The 19,766-nt window shown below is 35.1% G+C and overlaps 3 protein-coding genes across 3 annotated transcripts; 1 reads left to right on the top strand and 2 right to left on the bottom strand.

Moving 5' to 3' along the window:
• Positions 1 to 3,210: 3,210 nt before the first annotated feature.
• Positions 3,211 to 8,621, bottom strand: LOC112016671 (phosphoacetylglucosamine mutase). The gene is given in 11 exon segments (XM_065772463.1): positions 3,211 to 3,665; positions 4,020 to 4,116; positions 5,255 to 5,430; positions 5,513 to 5,931; positions 6,651 to 6,899; positions 6,995 to 7,137; positions 7,243 to 7,265; positions 7,268 to 7,361; positions 8,055 to 8,194; positions 8,197 to 8,319; positions 8,438 to 8,621. Coding segments are annotated over 11 exon segments (1,680 nt in total). The 5' UTR covers positions 8,499 to 8,621; the 3' UTR covers positions 3,211 to 3,510.
• A 950-nt stretch (positions 8,622 to 9,571) lies between these two features.
• LOC112034452 (uncharacterized) lies at positions 9,572 to 10,188 on the top strand. Its single transcript, XM_024067274.2, is given in 2 exon segments — positions 9,572 to 9,796; positions 9,799 to 10,188. Coding segments are annotated over 2 exon segments (303 nt in total). The 5' UTR covers positions 9,572 to 9,661; the 3' UTR covers positions 9,967 to 10,188.
• Positions 10,189 to 13,176: 2,988 nt separating this feature from the next.
• LOC111997912 (vacuolar protein sorting-associated protein 55 homolog) lies at positions 13,177 to 18,399 on the bottom strand. Its single transcript, XM_024030045.2, has 5 exons — positions 18,186 to 18,399; positions 14,848 to 14,980; positions 14,696 to 14,735; positions 13,556 to 13,640; positions 13,177 to 13,438 (listed from the first exon to the last, which is right to left on the bottom strand). The coding sequence occupies exons 2-5, from the start codon at positions 14,944 to 14,946 to the stop codon at positions 13,246 to 13,248; spliced, it is 417 nt and encodes a 138-aa protein (XP_023885813.1). The 5' UTR covers positions 14,947 to 14,980; positions 18,186 to 18,399; the 3' UTR covers positions 13,177 to 13,245.
• Between the last annotated feature and the right edge of the window lie 1,367 nt (positions 18,400 to 19,766).

The raw sequence follows: 19,766 nt of genomic DNA, 5'->3' as shown, positions 1-19,766 counted from the left end.
CAATTAGGGTTTTGCTTCTTTGTTTGTTTCTTGGATTTTTTTAGATATTGTAATTTTAGATCTTATTTTCTTTCCTTTTTCAATATCTTTTGTGCATCTCATATATACTACCTGAGTATAAGTGCTATGCCTTGTTAAAAAAAATTGATGCTTATAAAGAAAGGAATTGCCTATGAATGATTTTATGTGTGCAAAAGAGGAATTATGGTAGATGTTGGTGGTATATGTCTATATGATGAATTTTTGGGGTTTTTTTTTTTTGGGGGGGGGGGGGGGGTTTGGGTTTTAAAGGAGACTAGGCTAGGGGCATATATTTAGTTGGAACTATGGGGAGATTGAGATAAATGGGTGGTGTGACAATTATGCTATCAAAAAATAGCACATTGGCAAGAAGTCATGGAAGGTTTGGTCTAGTCATGTGCAACTTGCATAACCATCAAATGTAATTCTCTCTTATTTGTTTTTGTACTGGATCTTGAGCATTTTTGCCTAATGGAGATTTGTTTGATTGTAGTTTAAAACTTTATGGATTCTCGGATAAGTTGTCTTGCTGTATAGAGTAGCTTTTTGCAACTTTGGTAGAGATGGTTGTAACAAGATTTATGACTTTCACTATAACAGTGATGACTCAGATCATAATGGTTCTAATATATTTCCTTATGTAACTTTGTCAATGAGTTATTGTTAAACTAGGCTTTTGAACATTCTTTTTTTTCAATGTAATTGCTCTTTCTCTTTTATATAGTTGCTTACTAATTATCAAAAAATATAGTTACTTACTATATAAAGCATATACACATACATAATTGGGTAATTGAGTAGGTTGGGTTTTAGCTTAAATTTTTTGGTTAGGTTTGGGTATGGATAATAATTATTTTGTTAAATAAATAATAAATGGGTATTTAAACATCCAATCTATTTATGACTTGTTCAAACCCACCCATTTGCCTCCCCTAAGTTAAACACAAACTAGTGAGATACATGTTTTCTTTTGGTAGTTAACTGGTGAGATGCATGCTTTCATAGAATCCTTCTATCAATCAAGTTTGATGAGGTATAACTTGACATAGTATTGCCATGGGCAATAGAGTAATATCAGTGAAATTCTAGTTATATTTTTTGGTTTCCATTTAATAATCTCACTTGCACCAGCAGTAAAAGAGGCTTTAAAAATCTAATTAGCAGTTAATTTCTTTTAGGTGATTAGATAGACCAAACCCCCCACTACCTGATTTAGGTTAAATTGCTGGGAATGTTAAAATCACAAGATTGGAGCTGCTACCATTATGAAAGCTGTTAATTCACTTAAATTGAAGTTTAGGCAGTCAGTTTGATAGATAGAACAGCACTCTTTTCAGCAGTCAGTGTTCTTATCTACTGATTCACTAGTTTTGGTGCATCAGCTTGACAAGTCCATGCAAAAACTGTCTCTATTGTTGATGACATAGGTTAAAAGCCTCTTTTATCTCTTGTATTTTCAAGAAAGTGGACAGAAATACAGCAGAAGAAGCTCACTGAAATGCTAAGTTTAGTTTGCCATAATGAGGAGATCAAAACATCCAGTCAATACTGCATTAAGCATTGTTTGGAGGTTGTGCAGTTCTTTATTGGGTTTATACTTTTTTATTTTTTTCTCTTTGTAGACTTGTTTTCTGGTCCATCTAAACTGTTCCCTCGGTAGTTTTATTGTGAAGCTATCTCTTGAAATGTGATTTTCTGGGATGGTCCTTTCTTTTTATTTGTTCTACCGAAGTTCTTATCGACAGCAAAGAAATCAAAGCTTTTCTCTGATAGAATAGACGCAAACGTGTACGTCTTCTTGAATTACATACCTGTGTAAACATCATATATGGGGCCTATGTTGAATGATATGTATGTGTTCAATAGAGTTTAAATAAGTCATTTATCAAAAACAAAAAGAGTTTAAATAAGTGTACCATATTAGTAATATTAGTGTACCATACTAGTCTTTAAAGACTGATTGTTGATAATTGACTCAAATTGACTAATATCATAACCAATAAAGAATAACTTTGCATTTAATTATGACAATATATATACACACACACAATCAAATTTGAACCTATGGCGTGCTGATTGTCATTTATAATCATCACACCAAGACATCAATTGGTTTTTTGTGAAGATGAAATTCAAACTCAGGTTCCTTATCTATGACAAGAGAGTTTACTAATTAAGCTAAATAGATAGAAACAAATAGTGAATCTTAATCTGCCTTGTTAAATAGAGGATCCCCTGTTTGTCTTGAAACTACAATGAGATTAATTTCGCTTTAACATGATGGGAATAATCTACCTTGTTTACTTAGCTAAATGCACACTAAGCTCATTTGCCATATTGATAACTTTTTTGAAGAACAATTATGTTCTAATATAGGCTTTAAAGTCTTTACTTTTCAGCAATAATGCGGCCTCCTTGAAACCCTCTGCTTCAGTTCTCTTTCTGGATCTACATTAGTGAGGCTTCTTGAGGAAAGTGGAGATACACAATAAGATATGAAAATAATCCGACTTCTCTTTTAGAAAAAGTAAACTCGAAATATAGTCTGTCTTGTTCTCAGAGAATTGATCCAAATCCCAAAATCTTTACAAGATCTGTGGTGTTCTCTGTGGACAATCTTACTACAATTGTTTGGGTTTTTACTTTTTTTAGACCAGGGCAATGTACCTTCAATTTTAGGTCAACGTTCCTTTTAGGGGGGCACTTAGAGAAGCATGTAACTTGGCGCCATGGAAGCCACTTGTGCAACATAAGCCTCATAACATTTATGGCCTTCTATGATACTTGAGGGAAAGGCTGAAAGCTCCTCGTGCCTACCAGGCAACATGTTTGGAACCCTCAGACCCTATATGAACATTATGTTTAAGTTTCATTCAAGTGTGTTCTGCTTAAATGTGAGAAGCAGCATGCTTTTCAGTTTTCACTTAAGTTAGAAGTTCACCATACTTCTTGGTATGCGTAATCTACATGTCTTTACTCAATTAGAAAGAAGCAATTTTTCAAGAGAGCAAACTTAAGTCCAATATGCTATGGAAATTTAGTCTCTGTCTCAAAGAACCGTACATATTAAATGGACTGTTAAAAGTTTGGTCTTCAACATACTCGACCCAAATGGATGCAGAAGTTGGGACGTTCACCTGAAATCATAGTGAAAAGGTTGGACAGAGTTTCATGGGACTCCATAAAGGATTATCTGAAGCAAAGTTGACTCATTTCAAATGCTATTGAGAATACAAAAATTATTCCTTTCAAATCCAAAACAAAATTAATACTTAACTATCATTCCAAATCAATGCAATGTTTGCTGTCTACGCTTCTTCATGTTATGTGTTCCCCAAGTATCAAGGTATATCTCCTACCAACTCATAGTTCTAAGTAATCAGTTACATATTCAACGATCAATAACATTAAATCAAAATCAAGCTGGTCAACTAAGGACCAACTCTATATGACAAATCTCCAATTAAAACATTAGTTAGAAAGAAGACTTCAAGAGCTGCTAAACCCTAGGAACTGGTCCACAAGTTTGGCCACAGAATTGGCTAGTCTGTCAGCTGCTTCTTGCGTTGATGCCTCTGCATAAACTCGAATGACATCCTCAGTACCCGATGGTCGTATGAAAGATCGGCCTTGAGGGTATTTGGCTGCATTGTGAATTTAAAAAACAAAAGAGCAGAAGTCCAGTGATTAGTCATTCATGGCATGTTCCCTTGAAAAATTGGTTAGTCAAGAAGTTACAATAACATGAAATAGAATTAAACCAATCCAAGTTCCATATGTAAGGTTCTCCAGCCATACAAAGACATAAAAAAGAAGAAGAAAAAATTAATATGTGGCACATACTGTCATCATTTAGGGGAAATTCTGTGTAATCATGTCTTGTTCTCCATTCAGTGACATTTAGATGGTTGTTGAACCACAATAATTGGATGGTCCAAATCAATTATCAAGTTGTGAACATGAATGGTAATCATGATACATGATATATGTGCACTTACCAGTCTCAGCATTAATGGCTTCTTGTATGCCAGGGGGCCTCACAGCCACAGTTTCTGCATTCGCTGTTACAACAGCAGTTCTGTCTACAACTTTAACCTGACAGAATGGGAAAAAGCAGCAGAAACATCAATTACTGAATTAGAAGTAAGAAAAAAAAATATAATGATTACACTTTTAGTAAAGATGTAAGCTTGAAGAATATATAAACTCTACCAGGCAAGTTTCCTCCAAGAGCAAAAAGAAGGGAAAATCAACCATGCCTTTCACAATTTTGGCATATCTATGGTCGTGGAATGTGCTATATCACAGATCCAAGACCAATGCCCATTCCAGTCTTTCTTGTTTTCCTTCTATTTCTTCAACTTTCTACCAATTTACTCCCCCTTCACTAACTTTCATTCATCTAGTCCTCACAGTGCTGCAAATAATTTACCAAAATGCATTTTCCTCTTCTTTTGACACAAATTTGGTCAGCAACCTTAAGTTTCTTGATGACCTGGAATTAGAGCGTTAAGGCATGGCAGACCAGCCTTATGGTCGTCTTATATTAAGTCTACATGATTTAATATAGACAGCTGGAACACACTATGTTAATGCACCTTACCCTGTTTTCTAATCCCCTGTTTCCTTTATAAGGTAACTACTTGATGCATCACATGGAGAAGCCTGTGAATAACCAATTTTATAACAGAAGGTGGTAGACGTGTTGATCTTGTAAAAAAATTTAGAATCTTACATTTAAAATTTCAGATGTTGCCATGGGAGATGCATAAGGAGAATTCAACTAACATATAGTAGAATAGATTTGATAGACATTAGCTATTATACCATTTCACCTTATTATAACAAAATAAAAAATAAATAAAAAAACCATTTCACCTTTAAAATTTCACACAAGAAGGTTTACCATGGGTAACAGTGACATGCATTATCAGCATTAATTTTTAACCCCTTTAGCTGTTTAGGACACATCTTATATATCCTCAATTCGAGAAACCATCAAATCATTTTTGAAGAATTAATCTTGAACAATGGCTGCTTTTTAAACTAATCTTAATTAAAGATGTCGCCCCTAATCTGGAAATAATTGAATCAATTCGAAAATTAAAGTTCCACTCAAATAATAGAATCCCCCATACCTATGAAGAGCTCATATATGCTGCAGAAAAAGAAAATGATCATCTAGCTTCCATCTAAAGTATAGAAGTTATAGAAGGTGACAAAGGAAATTGACCTTGAGCTGCCTACTGGGTAGATCTTGGTAAAGTTCAGTCCATCTGTGTATTGACCATCCCATGTGTTGCAAAATGACCTCCACCAAGAGTAACCCACTCAGAGCATCTCCAACAGCTTGGTTGATTAACTTACTGACTGCCAATAGTCTCAAAGCAGCCTTTTGCTGCTCTGAACCTGAAACAAAATAATTCATGAAGTTATCACTTGACCATCAAGTTAGCACTTCTAGAATTATGAAGACTATATCAGATATAACCTTTAACTACCGAAGAAAGCTCATTATTTCTGGACTCTAACCAACATAAGAAGGATTCAGAAAACACAATCGTTCCATGGCCATTTGCCTCAAAGTAGATCCCAATATCATACTCAGCAGCTTTTTCATGTAGATATTTCACTCCTGTTGGAGTAAACAGAACTTCTAAGCCCAACCTTCTAAGGTAATCTGTTGATGCTCCATTTGCATAAGCTGTCTGTATGACACCAAGTCGAGGTTGATAATTGCTGTTTACATCTGTATGTCCTTCCTTGTTGAGAATGCTTAGTTGCTCTTTAATGAAAACAGCAAACAGAGATAACATCTTGTCCCCATCAACAAGATCAATCTTACTGCTACTTTCTGATGGCACAGAAAAATATACAAGCCGATCAGCATCCCCATCCAAACTAGCACACCTGAAATACTAGAATTGCCCATGTGATTAGTCCCCACTTCCCATTAGTCAATATTTATTAAGCATCAAAGATACAGCACACATTAAAAAACTTAAAAGTCCAATAAGTGGCCTCAGTCAACCCCCCCCCCCCCCAAAAAAAAAAAAAAAAAGCTTGCATGTAATCCTTTCTCAACAAACTGAATAGTTTTTGCAGTCAACGGACATTGCCTCAAAACTACCTTTCTCAAGCAGCCAATTATCCAATGTATCAGTTAAGAGCCATTATCAATGTTCTTGATCACAATTCAAGTTATTTAACAAATAATTTGCCACTAATATACTGTCACAGTGAATATCAGTAATTCAAACCAACGAGGTGTAAAAATATATTACAAAACATAATATATATATATATATATAAAAGACATGCTGACTATAACAATCCAATAAGTTATTTATCCACCAAAAATAAATAAAAAAATCCAATAAGTCACCAGAATCACAGAACTTATTCCCTGGATATCACAAATATAGTACTTTTACTTCACATCTATATGCAAGAGACAAAATTATTTGTCAAGTTAATAAATACTTTCAATCTTCCTCAGGAAATTTTCATGATTCGGCCATACAGGAACTCTAAGTAATATTTGGGTGAAAAATTAAAAAAAATATCTTTGCGTTTACAGTTGGCAATCAAAAATTACTTCCCTATTCAACAACAAAAAGATGCCTGACCTTATCCCTACATCCTGGGAACTAAATCCATGAGGAACAACCTTCTCTTTCTGCACATAATCCGCACCAACTCCTTCATTGAGTACACCTCCATCTTTCCCAGAATTACGAACCTCAATAGCCAAACCATCCAACATTTTCTTTAAAACTTCAAGCTTTTCTCCACCCACACCGTTAGCTCCATCCACCACCAATTTGTTATCCACCTCATTGAATGTACTGCCACTAGGGACCAAATCCATCAAGCACCTACCAAGTAACACAAACTCCTTAGCGAAGGCCTTTTGAAACAACATAATATCGAACAAATTATCATATTATATTCACCTTTATCTCAAACTAACCTGAATGAGCTTGATAGCTGTTCAAAATAATCAAGTTCAGATGCTTTCACACCCTTATTTCTTGCACGAACCATCCAATGTAGTTGTGGGGTTGTCACAATTCCCATATCAATGGCAACCGCTCCAAGAATTGAATTGATTCCCTTTAACCGAACGTAAAACAGAAGCAAATCAAACTTAAGTAAATGAAACAATGACCAAAATATTAGTGCAAAGTTCATGGTTATTAATGGAAAGAGGCTACGCACTTGTTTTGCAGCTTCAAGTAGAGATTCCCACTAGGTCTAGTGTCCCTCCCCAACAATATCTGGGCCGGCCTCACTCCTTCCAATGGAATGTTTTCCTTCTCCACAAATTCAATTATCAGCTGTCCGCCAAAACAATGCAACAAAATAAGCATAGTTTATTTTTCAATACAGGCATTCCAAGTAAAAAAAAAAAAAAAAAAAACCAGCAAGACATACATTCCCACTTTTGAGTATTTAATTGTCAAAAAACCTCACTCTCACCCTTGAAACCCAATTCAACTATTATGAACAAAAATTCTCCAAATTAATATCTTTGAATCTCTCTCATTCCATGGTTTCACATCAAAAACTTTTCAAGCCAAGAGCCTTGTGTAGCTCAGTGGCATTACCTAGTCTAAGGAGAACCAGGTTCAAATCCCCCCATCCCCACTTCTTGTAACAATTAAACTATCACCAAAAAAAAAAATTCCAAAACCCAATTTAGCTGAATACACATGAAATCTAGTTAAAAAACAGAAAAATGTATATTTTCAACTCCTTTTCAGGAAAAATAAATCTCATTCACAATACACACACTATACAGCTAAAATTGACATTCTTTTGAAGACCCAATTTCGCTCAATACACATGGAACCTAATATGAAACAGAAAATTGTAAATTTTGAATGTTATCCCATTCACAATACACACACTATACAGCTAAAATGACATTCTTTTTGTCCAAAAAAGATATCTTTTTCCATTAAATAAAAAAACACAAATGGGCATTTCGCATTCAAAGTAAATTTGAAGAATATACGAGAGAGAGATACATGGAGGAGGTGTTGGGGAGAGGGAGCATTGGCAAGTGCATCAGCGAATGGTTCCCAATGTTGAGAGAGCATTCCGCCAGTTGGGTCAGCAATTTTGACTCCATTATCAGACTCTTTGTTGTGAGAGGCCGTAATCATGAGCCGATCACCGAAGAGTCCATCTTGAGAGACCTCAGAGCTGCCAAGATCCCCACTCTGTACACCGTCGATTGGAGCAACCCCGCATCAGCCCTGAAACCTGCCGTACCGTATGAAAGCCTCACCCCTGTCCTCCAACCCACCATAATTGATTCATATATGTATATATCAGTCTCAATTCTCAATTTTCTATAATTCTGAGTTTTTGAGGAAAGAAAAAAAGAGAGAGAAAAGAAAATGGGGACCTTGAGGAGGAGGGAAGCGAGCGGAGGAGCTGAGGAGGAGGGACTGTTGCTGTTCCTTCATGCTTTCTGTTAGAGTCAGAGAGAGACGAAGACCAGTTCCAGGAAGTGAGCGTGGTGATGGATTCTATGATTCTGTCGGAGGAGACTGGTACTACGCAAACAACCGTCTATTTGTTTTTCCTACTGTTCCTTCACTAAAACGCTCCGTTTCTATCTACGTCTATTTTTATTTTTTATTATATTCTTTGACATATCAACTTTCTTTGCCCATTTTAATTTTTATCCCCTCCCCCAAAAAAAAAAAAAAAATACTTTGCCCATTTAATAACATATTTTTGTTTATTTATTACAACTCCCATTCAATAAGGGACAATAGAAAAAAAAAATAATACTGTTATTAAATGGGCTTTTTTTTTTTTTTTTTTTTTTGAGGGGGAAGTGGGCTAGTTGATATAACAAGCAATATATATTTCAATGATGACATGTTTGTAGTGCATTTGTAATTATTAAATCTCTTAAAAATATTTAGTTTAAAATTTCTCTTCTAAAAAAAAAAACTTATTTTTCATATGCTATATTTTCTTTTCTTTTTTTCTTTTTTTGTTGTTGAATAAATAGGGGCTTCTGGTGTGAGCTTATCGACTCCACATCACGTGACGGTAATGAGTAATATCACGTGTATCACACGAATTTTGTTGAGACTATCGCTCAAACCGCTTTTCTTTGAGTGCAGAACAAAGACTCATACCATCAAGTCATACTCCGTGTGGTTTTTTTTTTTTTTTTTCTTTTTTATACCAAGAAAAATATCTAGTTTTTTCCTTTTTTTCTTTTTTTTTTAATAGCATGTGACTCTACTTACCTATAAAAAAAAGCATGTGACTCTACTCTAACTCTATTTTTGGGGGTGAGAACTAAGAAGAGATAGTGATCTATAGATAAAAGGATGTGAATTATTGATTGAGTATCAATCAATAAAGTTAAAAATAATAATTATTATTATTATTATGGAGCTGATTGAAATTCTATCCTGCTGAAAAAAAAAAAAAAAAAAAAAAATTCTAGAACTACCCGTCAAAAATAAAGGACATATCCGTCATTTGCCAGAAACCCAACACAATCATAGTTTTCTCAGCCCAAAAACCCTATTAAAAAAAGTAGTAGCTCATTCAGTGACACTCATATACACACAGCAATTCCAATTTTCAATCCAACCAGCCAGACATGGGTTTGCTATCTTGGTTCAAAGGCAGCCCACAGCCACAGCAACCCAAACCCGTATCCGAATCCGAATCCAAACCAAAACCCACCACCAAAAGCCCCGCCGAAGTGCCCGGGATGAACGGCGCCGTGGAGGTCCTCGCCGGCTCGCCGACGTTACGGTTTTCGAGTTCGGGTCGGTTACTGCCTCCGCCGACAAGGTCACTCTCGCCGGATTCTGCCCCGTCTCCGACGAGCTCGAGCCCTGCCGCTGGGAGATCCTCCCGGCCAGTTCCTCCGACGCCCCTCAGTTCCGCGTCGTCTTTTGAGTGAGAGAAAGAGAGACTCTTTTTATCATTTGTAAACTAGCTCAAAATATAAAGAGACCCCATTGTTGAGTTTGCTTGTTTGTTCGGTTTAGTTATCTCAAATTTGAAACTGAAACTCCGAATATAATTTTGTTAGAAATGGGGTCTTCTTGAAAAAAAAAATGTAACTTTATTTATTGAAAATTGGCTCTCAGTAATCTATGTGTGTGATTGATTATGTTCTATGTTGTGTTTACTTTTGGAATCACTGAATTTTAATTTGAAAATTGGTTTTTTTTTTTTTTAATAGCAAAAACAATATTTTGAGGCATTTGATGTACTTTGGTTGTAAACAATTTACTGGGTTTTAGTTGTGGGTTTCTTGGGTACATGTGTAATGTGTTTTCACTAGTTTAAGCATGATTAGGAATTTGTGGTCTGCATTATTTGTTTCATAAATATGATGTAGCTTGTATTATGGCATTTGCCTTTTGGTGCCCATAAGATGAATAATTATTGAGCTGGATACTTTTACATATATTCTTTTTACATATGAAGATGTATAATGTGTACACATGTATATGTTTGTGTATGATTGTAGATTGAAAACATTGAGAGTGGAATCACAACATTGCTAAATCTTGTAGGTTGGTCAACATTGAAGCTTCCCCCAGTTGATTTGAGTAGAATTATTGTCTAATTTGGCACTCAATGCTGTTCCACATGTATGGTTATATATTATTCACATTAATCCAGTACAAATATGTTATAACAAGTAACAACTCATTGCTGCTTGGCTGTAATCGGAGCTTGATATGTCCTGGTGTTGTAGTATAATTTGTAGTGCCATATGTGGTTTTTCTCAGATTTAAGGACGTGATGAAATTGATGAACAACTTGAATGGATTTGGTAGCAAATTTAACTTTCTTGATGATAGTTTAAAACTTCAGCTATAAATTGGTATAGGCCTAGTGTTTTCTTTAGAGGGTTTAGGGGTCATTAGGATTTAGGACCTGGTAGGATATGTTGTTGGGTATTGGATAGAGATTTGGGGTTCTTTTGTTAGTTTATTTTTAATTTGACTTGAATTGGGTGCTTCAAGCTCAAGGTAGCTAGTATTTTATGTTTCGAAAGCAAAATCAATGAGAATCTTAGGAAAAGAATATAAGAATGATAACTGAGAAGAAACTTATTCCCAAGAAAAGTAGAAGAAGAATCTTAGGAAATCATGCATCTGCTGTTTTTGAGCAGCTGGGCATGTGTGAAAAGATTGTCAAAAACTCTAATAGAGGCTCACAGAAATGAAGCTTCAATTGATATTTCATGAAGAGAGAATGAAACCATTTAAAGTTCTAAAAACCTTAGGATTGTTATATTCTACCCCTTGAATAGATTAGTTTGACACCAGCAGTATATATTTCAAGTAAAAGAAGCTCTAGAAGACACTTAACTTATACTGTTGGGCTGCAACATTTGCATGAACTACTTGCTGAATACTAGACTAAAATAAACTTCTAACCGAGAGAGATTGAAATAAGAAATAAGCTTCTAGTCTGGCTTGAAGAAAATTAAGGTTAGGATTTTATCTAGATTTTTATAAATGGGCTAAGGCAACCTACTTAGTGTGTCTGTAATCTTGGTTTAATCAGATTTGGTCTTGGAATTAACTCCCCCCCCCCCCCCCCTCTTTCTCCTTTTTCTTTTTACTGAATGTTGTTTGAGTTGCTTGTTATGTAATAAAAATGCTTTGTAGTCGCAAAGAGGACCAGGTAAAAGAAGAGGAAATTCGGAGTTGTCCGAATAGACACTTGATCTCAAGTGGTTGTCAAAATTCTGTGTATTAACACCTTTTCTTTCTTATTGAAAACACCCCAGAACAGCTATTTGGCAAGCATGTTTTCCAAATTATCTTGAAATTTCTGCTCTACTCGTTTCCAATCACCAATTCCCATCAAGCATATAGATGTTTGCCAAATAAAAGCAGCTGCAGGAAACAGGTTTCTGGATGTGTCGGATCTACTTTCAATCTGTATATGTAACGAACTTATAGCAAGTTTTGCAATTGGTTGAAGGTTGATACCTAATTGGACATCCCAGTACTTTTGCTTACGGATTTACAATTGAACATGATGTTGCTTGTCCTTAAATTTTCCTGTGTTTGGATGAATGTGGGGCATCAAAAGAATGAAACCAATGTGGTTTTATTTACTTTCATTTCACAAAATCATTCTTTGGGAATGAGAGACCACAATGCAGAGTGAGAAAAATTGGAAGATAAAAGGCTTTTGATAGAGTTGTACTTCTCGCTTCTATGATCATCTAATCTTGATACTTACAAAATTTATCCATCAATTTGTTCCAGTAGTCGATCCTGCCATGTTGGTTAATGGGCAAGAATTATGAACAAAAACCGTATTTTCTGATTTAGGAGTGAGATAAAAGTGTGGTTCCGTTCTAAAAGACCAATGGAGAAAAAAGTTTGCACAACCTCAATCACGTATTCACTAACTATCCTCCAATGGCGTTGAAAAATAAATAGAGGCATCACTTCAGGCTCCAGCTTTATTGGACTTCATGCTAAGTACAAATTGCTTTCCTTCAACTGCATAAGAAACCTATCCCAGGTCGCCATTTTTCTCTCGAGACATGACAATTGGAATAAGGCTTTCAAGTTCTTGGGTACAAATTATTNTAAAATGTGTTTTTGCATTTTATGTTGTGTGGTACAACGAAAAATGCATGTCAACTAAAACCAAACCCAATAAGACAAAACATATTTTCAGCTTTTTAGGAGCATAAAATGTTTAAAAAAAAAATACATAGTAAATTACCATAATGTTGTATAAATTACCGACTTTATACAACTGGGAGTATCCTTTAACCAAATAACTTCATGCTCTAATTAGGAGGCAGGGTGTTTGAGCAATGCCCACTGCTTCAAGAACTAGATAATTTTCTCTGGGTATAAAGAAAGAAAAAGGAAAAAAAAAGAAAAAAGAAGACAGTTCATCACAACTTAGCCCAACCATTTTTAAGTAAATTTTTTTGCTATGGATAAATACAATCTGGTAGCAAAGGGTTGCCTTCTTGTCTCAATTTTAAAATCAGAGATCATTTGAGACATCTATTGCAATAAAGGCACTCACCACATGAGCAAAAAAATATCAACCTTCATCCAAAAAAGGCAAACACTCATTCTAACGCAACTGAGGAAGCTCAAGCTCAAGAAATCAAGAAACAGAAGCCTCGAATGTGTAACTTAAACTGATACTTCTTTACACAAATACAGCAGGGCCCTCTCAGAGCGCATTGTAATCATTGTCACCACCAATCTTAATGTAGCACATTATGGAAAATACAAGTACGAAAAAGGATGAGAGCTCCATTACTAGGGCTCCCCAACCAATAACACCGGCATGCTTTAATATAGCTGGTATGGCAATGCTTCCAACAGCTGAAGCTCCAGTCAAGAACTTGGTCGCATTCACCCAGCTGTTTTCATCATCAAAAAGGATATAAGGACAAGTTGAATGCTTATTTCAATGGTTCAGCTCATACTAAAGAAAATTGAAAAAATATCATTACTGATTAGTTTTAGAAAAGACTTACGGGCTCTCAGATTCAGACACTACAGAAGAACCATCAGATCCCGCAAAAAACAGCAAAGGCATGGGGAGGAGCACATACATTATTACTGCAAGAGAAAAATTTGCATATTTTCAAACAAATAAGCTAACAGGACGAACGCTTATATGGGAGAAATCTCAAGCCCCCTCATTCTATGTAAACATTTCACTATTAGCAACTTTGTCCAATTAAAGAACCAAATGACCAAAAATCTTTGCCTAAAACACTCCCTATCAAAGATCATATCATTTATTATGAAATTAAAATATGAATATTACCATGCATGTGCTAGTTATGGGCAACAATGAAAAATATGAATATACTATCAGTTGTGCTTATTCAATATAGTACCTTATTTGAGATTAGAAAGTATAACCTATGTCGCAAGGACCAAGTATTGATTTAAAATTGAATGCCTCCAATTTATTATGCTCTAGGAATTCAGGTGAAAGCCTTAACCCTCCAAATATAAATTCTTGAACATAATCTTACCATGTGATTAAAACAGGAATGAAATATGAAAAGCTGTATCTATATTATGTTTGAAAATTCAATACATTCATCTAATAAAGGCAGCAGAGAACTCCAAATATATTCATTTTTAAAAGCTAAAATGTGAACATAATCTTCTTTAGTGAGAGTACCGATAAATCAATAACATGCAACAGCATAAGTACCCAACATATATCCATTCCTGCAGTTGCACCTAGTCATGTAGGGAGAGATCATCCTGGTAAACATATCACTTAAAACCCTTTAATATAGGGTAATTTGTTCACTTAACAATATATTATGACTTTTGTTTTCAAGTTATTTTTTTACAATTTTATGTAACAAGATCAACCTTAGCGGTTTGGAGAATAGGTGTTGGCATGTCAGCCCTTTAAAGAATTTGATAAGTTAGAACCTCTCTCTCTCATCTTTGAAGAAAATAATTATTAAAGCACAAAAGATACACAACCCACGAATTTAATATTTTACTTACAACTTACAAGGTCCTGATATATTTATCACATTGATTAAAACCAAATATAACAATTTAAAATTTGAAGTTACAAGCTGTAGAGATTAGAGAGCCCCTTGATAACAATTCAATGCTAACACCCAAGACCAAAAACTCACCAGTTAGCATGGGCCACCAATTGTCGTACAAAGCACATGCCTGCAGTATCACATATAATAAGATAGTGATTAGGTTTTGGCACAATAACTGTTTTTTCATCAGTTTGTATTTATAATTCAAAATATGACCAAAAGAAAAGAGCATCACTGACCAATATTTGCAGTACAATCCCTCCAGAGACCAAGATTGCCAAGAGAGCAAGTTTGCCGGATTGCAAGCAGGCACGCACATAACCTGGTATGTCTGCCATAATCAAACTTGCCTTACCTCATAGAAGAGAACAACTGAAACAGAAGATGCTATTAAAGCAGATATATGGAAACTAAAGAAATAAATATTTGAAATAACTAGGCAGACGCAGGGGATGCACGATAAATAAAGTCATACTACAAGGACAGAAAATTTTAGGAAGCCATTTGTTTAGCAAATTCTTAACCTATTTTGTTCGGAAGAACAAATTCATGCCACGTTTCAGGTCAAATTTTAGCAATGTGGATGTAAGCCCAAAGAAAGGAATTTTAGTTGCAGTAGGTTGACCTGGATACTTAATATATATATATATATATATGGTAAAATTTTCTTGAAAATCAATCTCAAAGTTTTTAAAGTGCAAATGCATATAAAGACGTTCTCTTGAGAGAGAGAGAGAGAGAGAGAGAGAGAGAGGTGGTGGGTGGGGGGCCTTAGATCAAGCAGCCATAAAATTTGTCAGCAAACACCACATAATCATGCTTGGTATTTGTTTCAGATAGCTGTGTTGATTACTGAGTATGAGCAATTAGAACATGAACATTCTGTAATATTAGCATTATTAAAGGCTAAACGCATATTGACATCATAAGCAAAGCAAGGCGTGAGCCTGAATGAAGTTCAGCATATCTTTTGGAGTGATGGAAGATAAATATAGATGGGGAAAAAAAAGAACAATATTGCAAAACTACCATGTTCATTGATGCAAAAAACTAAAATTTGATAACATAAATGCATACCATATTTTGGATTTAAATACACAAAAGTAAATCTAACAAGGCCTTCTGAAATGTTTTTTTTTTAATAAGTAGGAAAAATCTGTATAATAAAGCTTCTTTATGCAAAAGAGCACAAAGAAGTCAAAAAGTACAAGGAAGAAAAAAGATAAAAGCAAGGAAAAAAAACTTAAATACAAGAGAGAAGAGAAGTAATGATCAGAGGGAGGGAGTTACTAGACATGCCGAAGACCAATTAAAAAAAGAACCACTAAAAGAAGCAAGTAGATAGTCTTCTGAACTATCTACATCCTCAAATGTCAGCCTATTACACTTCCTCCATATACACTACATCAAAGACAATGGAACTAAATTCCAAATGTCTGAAGAATGCTTCCCCAACTAATTCCAACAACCAAAAAGAAAATCTAGTACCGTTCTTGGTAAGACCCACGAAACCCCAAAGGATTGAAAAGCAAAACACTACAACCAATGAGCCTTCGCACAATGAAGCAACAAATGATCCACGGACTCCCCACAACAATGACACATAACACACCAGTCAACAAAAGTGAAACCCCTAATTCTCAAATTATCACCCGTGAGTGTCTTATCTCAAGCTATGGTCCAAACAAAAAAAGAGACTCACCAAGAGGCCTTAACTTTCCAAATATCTTTCCAGGGAAAGACACAAAGAGAGGGCTCGCAATTGATTATAAAGCGATTGGATATCAAAATCCCCATTTTTCTTCAACTTCCATCTCATGTGATCCCCATTTTTAATTGAAGGAGTATTGGATTCCGAAGGAAATCCACTACTAAATCCAACTCCCAATCATTTAGATCCCGAGTGAAACGTACATCCCAACTCTTTCTCTCCCCCACCCCCTGCCTTGCCAAGGAAAGCTCTACTGAGGCCTCCCTATTAATGGTAATCTCATACAAAACCAGGAAAGTCAATTGAATAGGTTGATCCCCACGCAACCTTGCTATAATTTTACTCTATTTCCCACCCCAATCTCAAATTGAGTATTTTGGCTAAATACTTCCCAACCCATTTGGATGCCACTCCCTAAACCACAACCATACATATTTCTCTCCAAGGAAAAAGGTTAATTTAAAGGATATATTTTTGCCTTACTATGGCCATAAAACAAAAGAATTGAGAGTATAGGGAGTTAGTGAAGACAGAGGAACTAAAAGGAAAATTTCACATAGACATTAAGTGAAACAAACAAGCTTGTATTGTAATCTCTAAAGGCCAGTTTGGATGGAGGTGGGAGGGAGGGGGAGTAAAGGGTATCCCTTTACTCCCCCTCCCTCCCCCTGCCATCCAAAATAACCGTAAGTGCCATATCATGGAAGTCATCACCTCATGTTATGCATTTGTGCCTGTGCTAGTGAATTCCCTTCATTTGTTGACCTATTGTCAAAACTATATTATGCCAAATCACTTCTCTTATAATTGCTTCCACCCAAGGGTATAGGCAAGGTAATCAGACCCAAAAGAAGGTTACCCTTCCAAACTCTATCAACATCTGGCATATACATCCAATGCCCATCTGTTAAACAACATGAAAAAAACTCCATTCCAAAGGAAAAAAAAACACTTTTCTTTTTTGATAAATCAGTAAGATTTCATTATTAAAAAAAATGCTCAAAACAAACAGTTCCACTACAGTTCAAGACAAGGCTCAACAGACAATTCCGACACAATCAACTCAACTAACAAATATGCAACAGAAGAAAACAATATCCAACTCACGATTCATTTTTCTGCTCTAAGAGCTGAGAGTACCCTTTTTTTTTTCACAGTATCCACTAACTTCACCAACTACCATGGGGTTATAGATTGCTTTTGGATTGAAGAACAGAGAAAGGTAATCCCCAGATGGAGCAGAGGACTCTGTTTAAGGTTTAACAGTAATCTCCTCCAATAGGAGCAACACAATTTGCATTACCTAATCAATAGCTCTGAAATTAGCAACACAAATTTTCACACACCTGCTAAGTGAAAGACTCTAAAATCACCTCTAGTAAGAGTGAATTGTCCACGGAATGAAATTACAATTTTTTTTTTTAACCACACATTAATCACCTATCAAGTAATTCAACCACATCTTTCTTGGTCAAACTTCAGAAAACTCACAAATCTAAGACTATACTCAAAAACCCACCTAATAAAAACGCAATTTTTAATAGACAACACCATGTATCATATCATATAAGTTACCAACAAAATTTTATGGTAAATCACAATATATTATTACGCAATCAGGGGAAAATCATGGTGAAAAATGACCCTTTATTCTTTGCTAATAATCCAACACAAACAGTAGTATAATCTGAACTATAACGGAAATTAAAATAAAGAGTTACAATCTTCGAATCATAACATGAACATAGAATCAGAAAAAGAAGAAGTATTAAGAGAATTAGGAGGAGATTAAGGTCTGGTCAATGGATCTCTAGCAATTGAGTTATTATTGATATAAAGATGCAGAGAAGTGAAATGAGAGCGTACCAGAAGTAGAAGTAGAAGTAGAAGAAGAAGAAGAAGTAGAAGCGAATGTGTTTCGAAATTTGATTCTATAGCATAGGCGTGGAATGTACCAGACAGACAGCCCTGTGTCTGTGTTGGCCTTGGCAGTTGGCCCTCTTCTCGGATACAACGAAAATCAACGATATCATTCAAGAGAACAAGTCTATATATATATATATATGGGAGGCAATTTTGTGAAGGGTGGATGTGAGGTCTATCATGATCAAAGGATCCTAGCGCTAATTCACGTTTGATTATTGGATTCAACCTCACTTTCACACTACTAATCTATTTATTATTTATTATTCTACTCCCTTATATTATTAACATAATATGTATTTTTTTTTTTTAAAGTCAATTTATTTATTGTTTATGTTTTTACTATTTTAGGAACAATGAGTCTATCCTATGTATACAAAAATTTTCATAACTATTGACATAGTATGTTGATATTCTTACGAAATAAAGCCAATGTCAGTAGTAGGTCATATAGAAGTAGACAAATGAGCCGGGATCAGGCTAGTTCTAGTTTTATCCAACCAAGTATGGTAAGAAACGTACTGAACTAAACAGGTTGCATAATAACTTATAACCTTTATTCAATTTTAACGAGTCATATAATCTATGTTGAAGTCCAATTTTACCATGTTTATATGAAAGTGATTTTGATATGATCATAATTTCTCATATTATAAATCAGGAGGAAAAAAAAAATAGACCCTAACTTTGCTGTTTTAAGGAAGATTGATGGATGGTAACACAATGGGATAATAATTACAGACTGCATGGGATTATTAGGATAGTTGGAACCTTAGTAACTAAGGATTTAGCTTAGGTCTTAGCAAAAAAAAAAAAAAAAAAGGATTTAATTTAGGACAATTTGGAGCACATTTTGATTTGGGCTTAGCGGTCAGTCAAATTATTAAATGGATTAGCGGACCGTTTGGGAGAGACAAAACACAACACGAGAGTCCAAAGCTGAAGGAACAGTAGGTTGGCTGAATCTGATTCTGGATTTTAGGTAGAGGTTTTGTTCCAGTGTAGAAAAAGACAGCTTTGCTTGTGTGCTGTGTCGGCACCAGAGCTCCATAAATCTTGATTTTGTCCCAATTAACACTAAATATGCATTATTGACCAGACCACAACTATTTCTACCCTCATTTTTAGGACTTTATTGACCAGTCCAGAACATTAGTGAGAGTGAATACAAGATAATGCATTATTGTCCCAATAAATCTTAATTTCACTTGGGAGTTGGGACCCAATGAGCCATGGTTACCACCTCCCTCCCCTACTTTACACAACACCACAACTATTTCTACCCTCATTTTAGGACTTTATATAACATCTAAATTCCCATTGCAAAGATTTTATCAGACACCTATTGCAAACTTGATATGCTGACTGCAGACCTAAAATGCCTTTCTTTACCTTGATTATACCTTTTGTTCTAAATATTTAGTTTGGGTTCAATAATCAATATTTTCCCCAAATTTAAAATGAGAAAATTTTAAATGTGTTAATTTCTCATTTTTAAACATATGCTATTAATGTTATTAATGA

This window comes from Quercus suber, unplaced genomic scaffold, assembly GCF_002906115.3.
Source record: "Quercus suber isolate HL8 unplaced genomic scaffold, Cork oak 2.0 scaffold_59, whole genome shotgun sequence".
Lineage (NCBI taxonomy): Eukaryota > Viridiplantae > Streptophyta > Magnoliopsida > Fagales > Fagaceae > Quercus > Quercus suber.
This window is presented reverse-complemented; position numbering and strand designations above follow the sequence as displayed.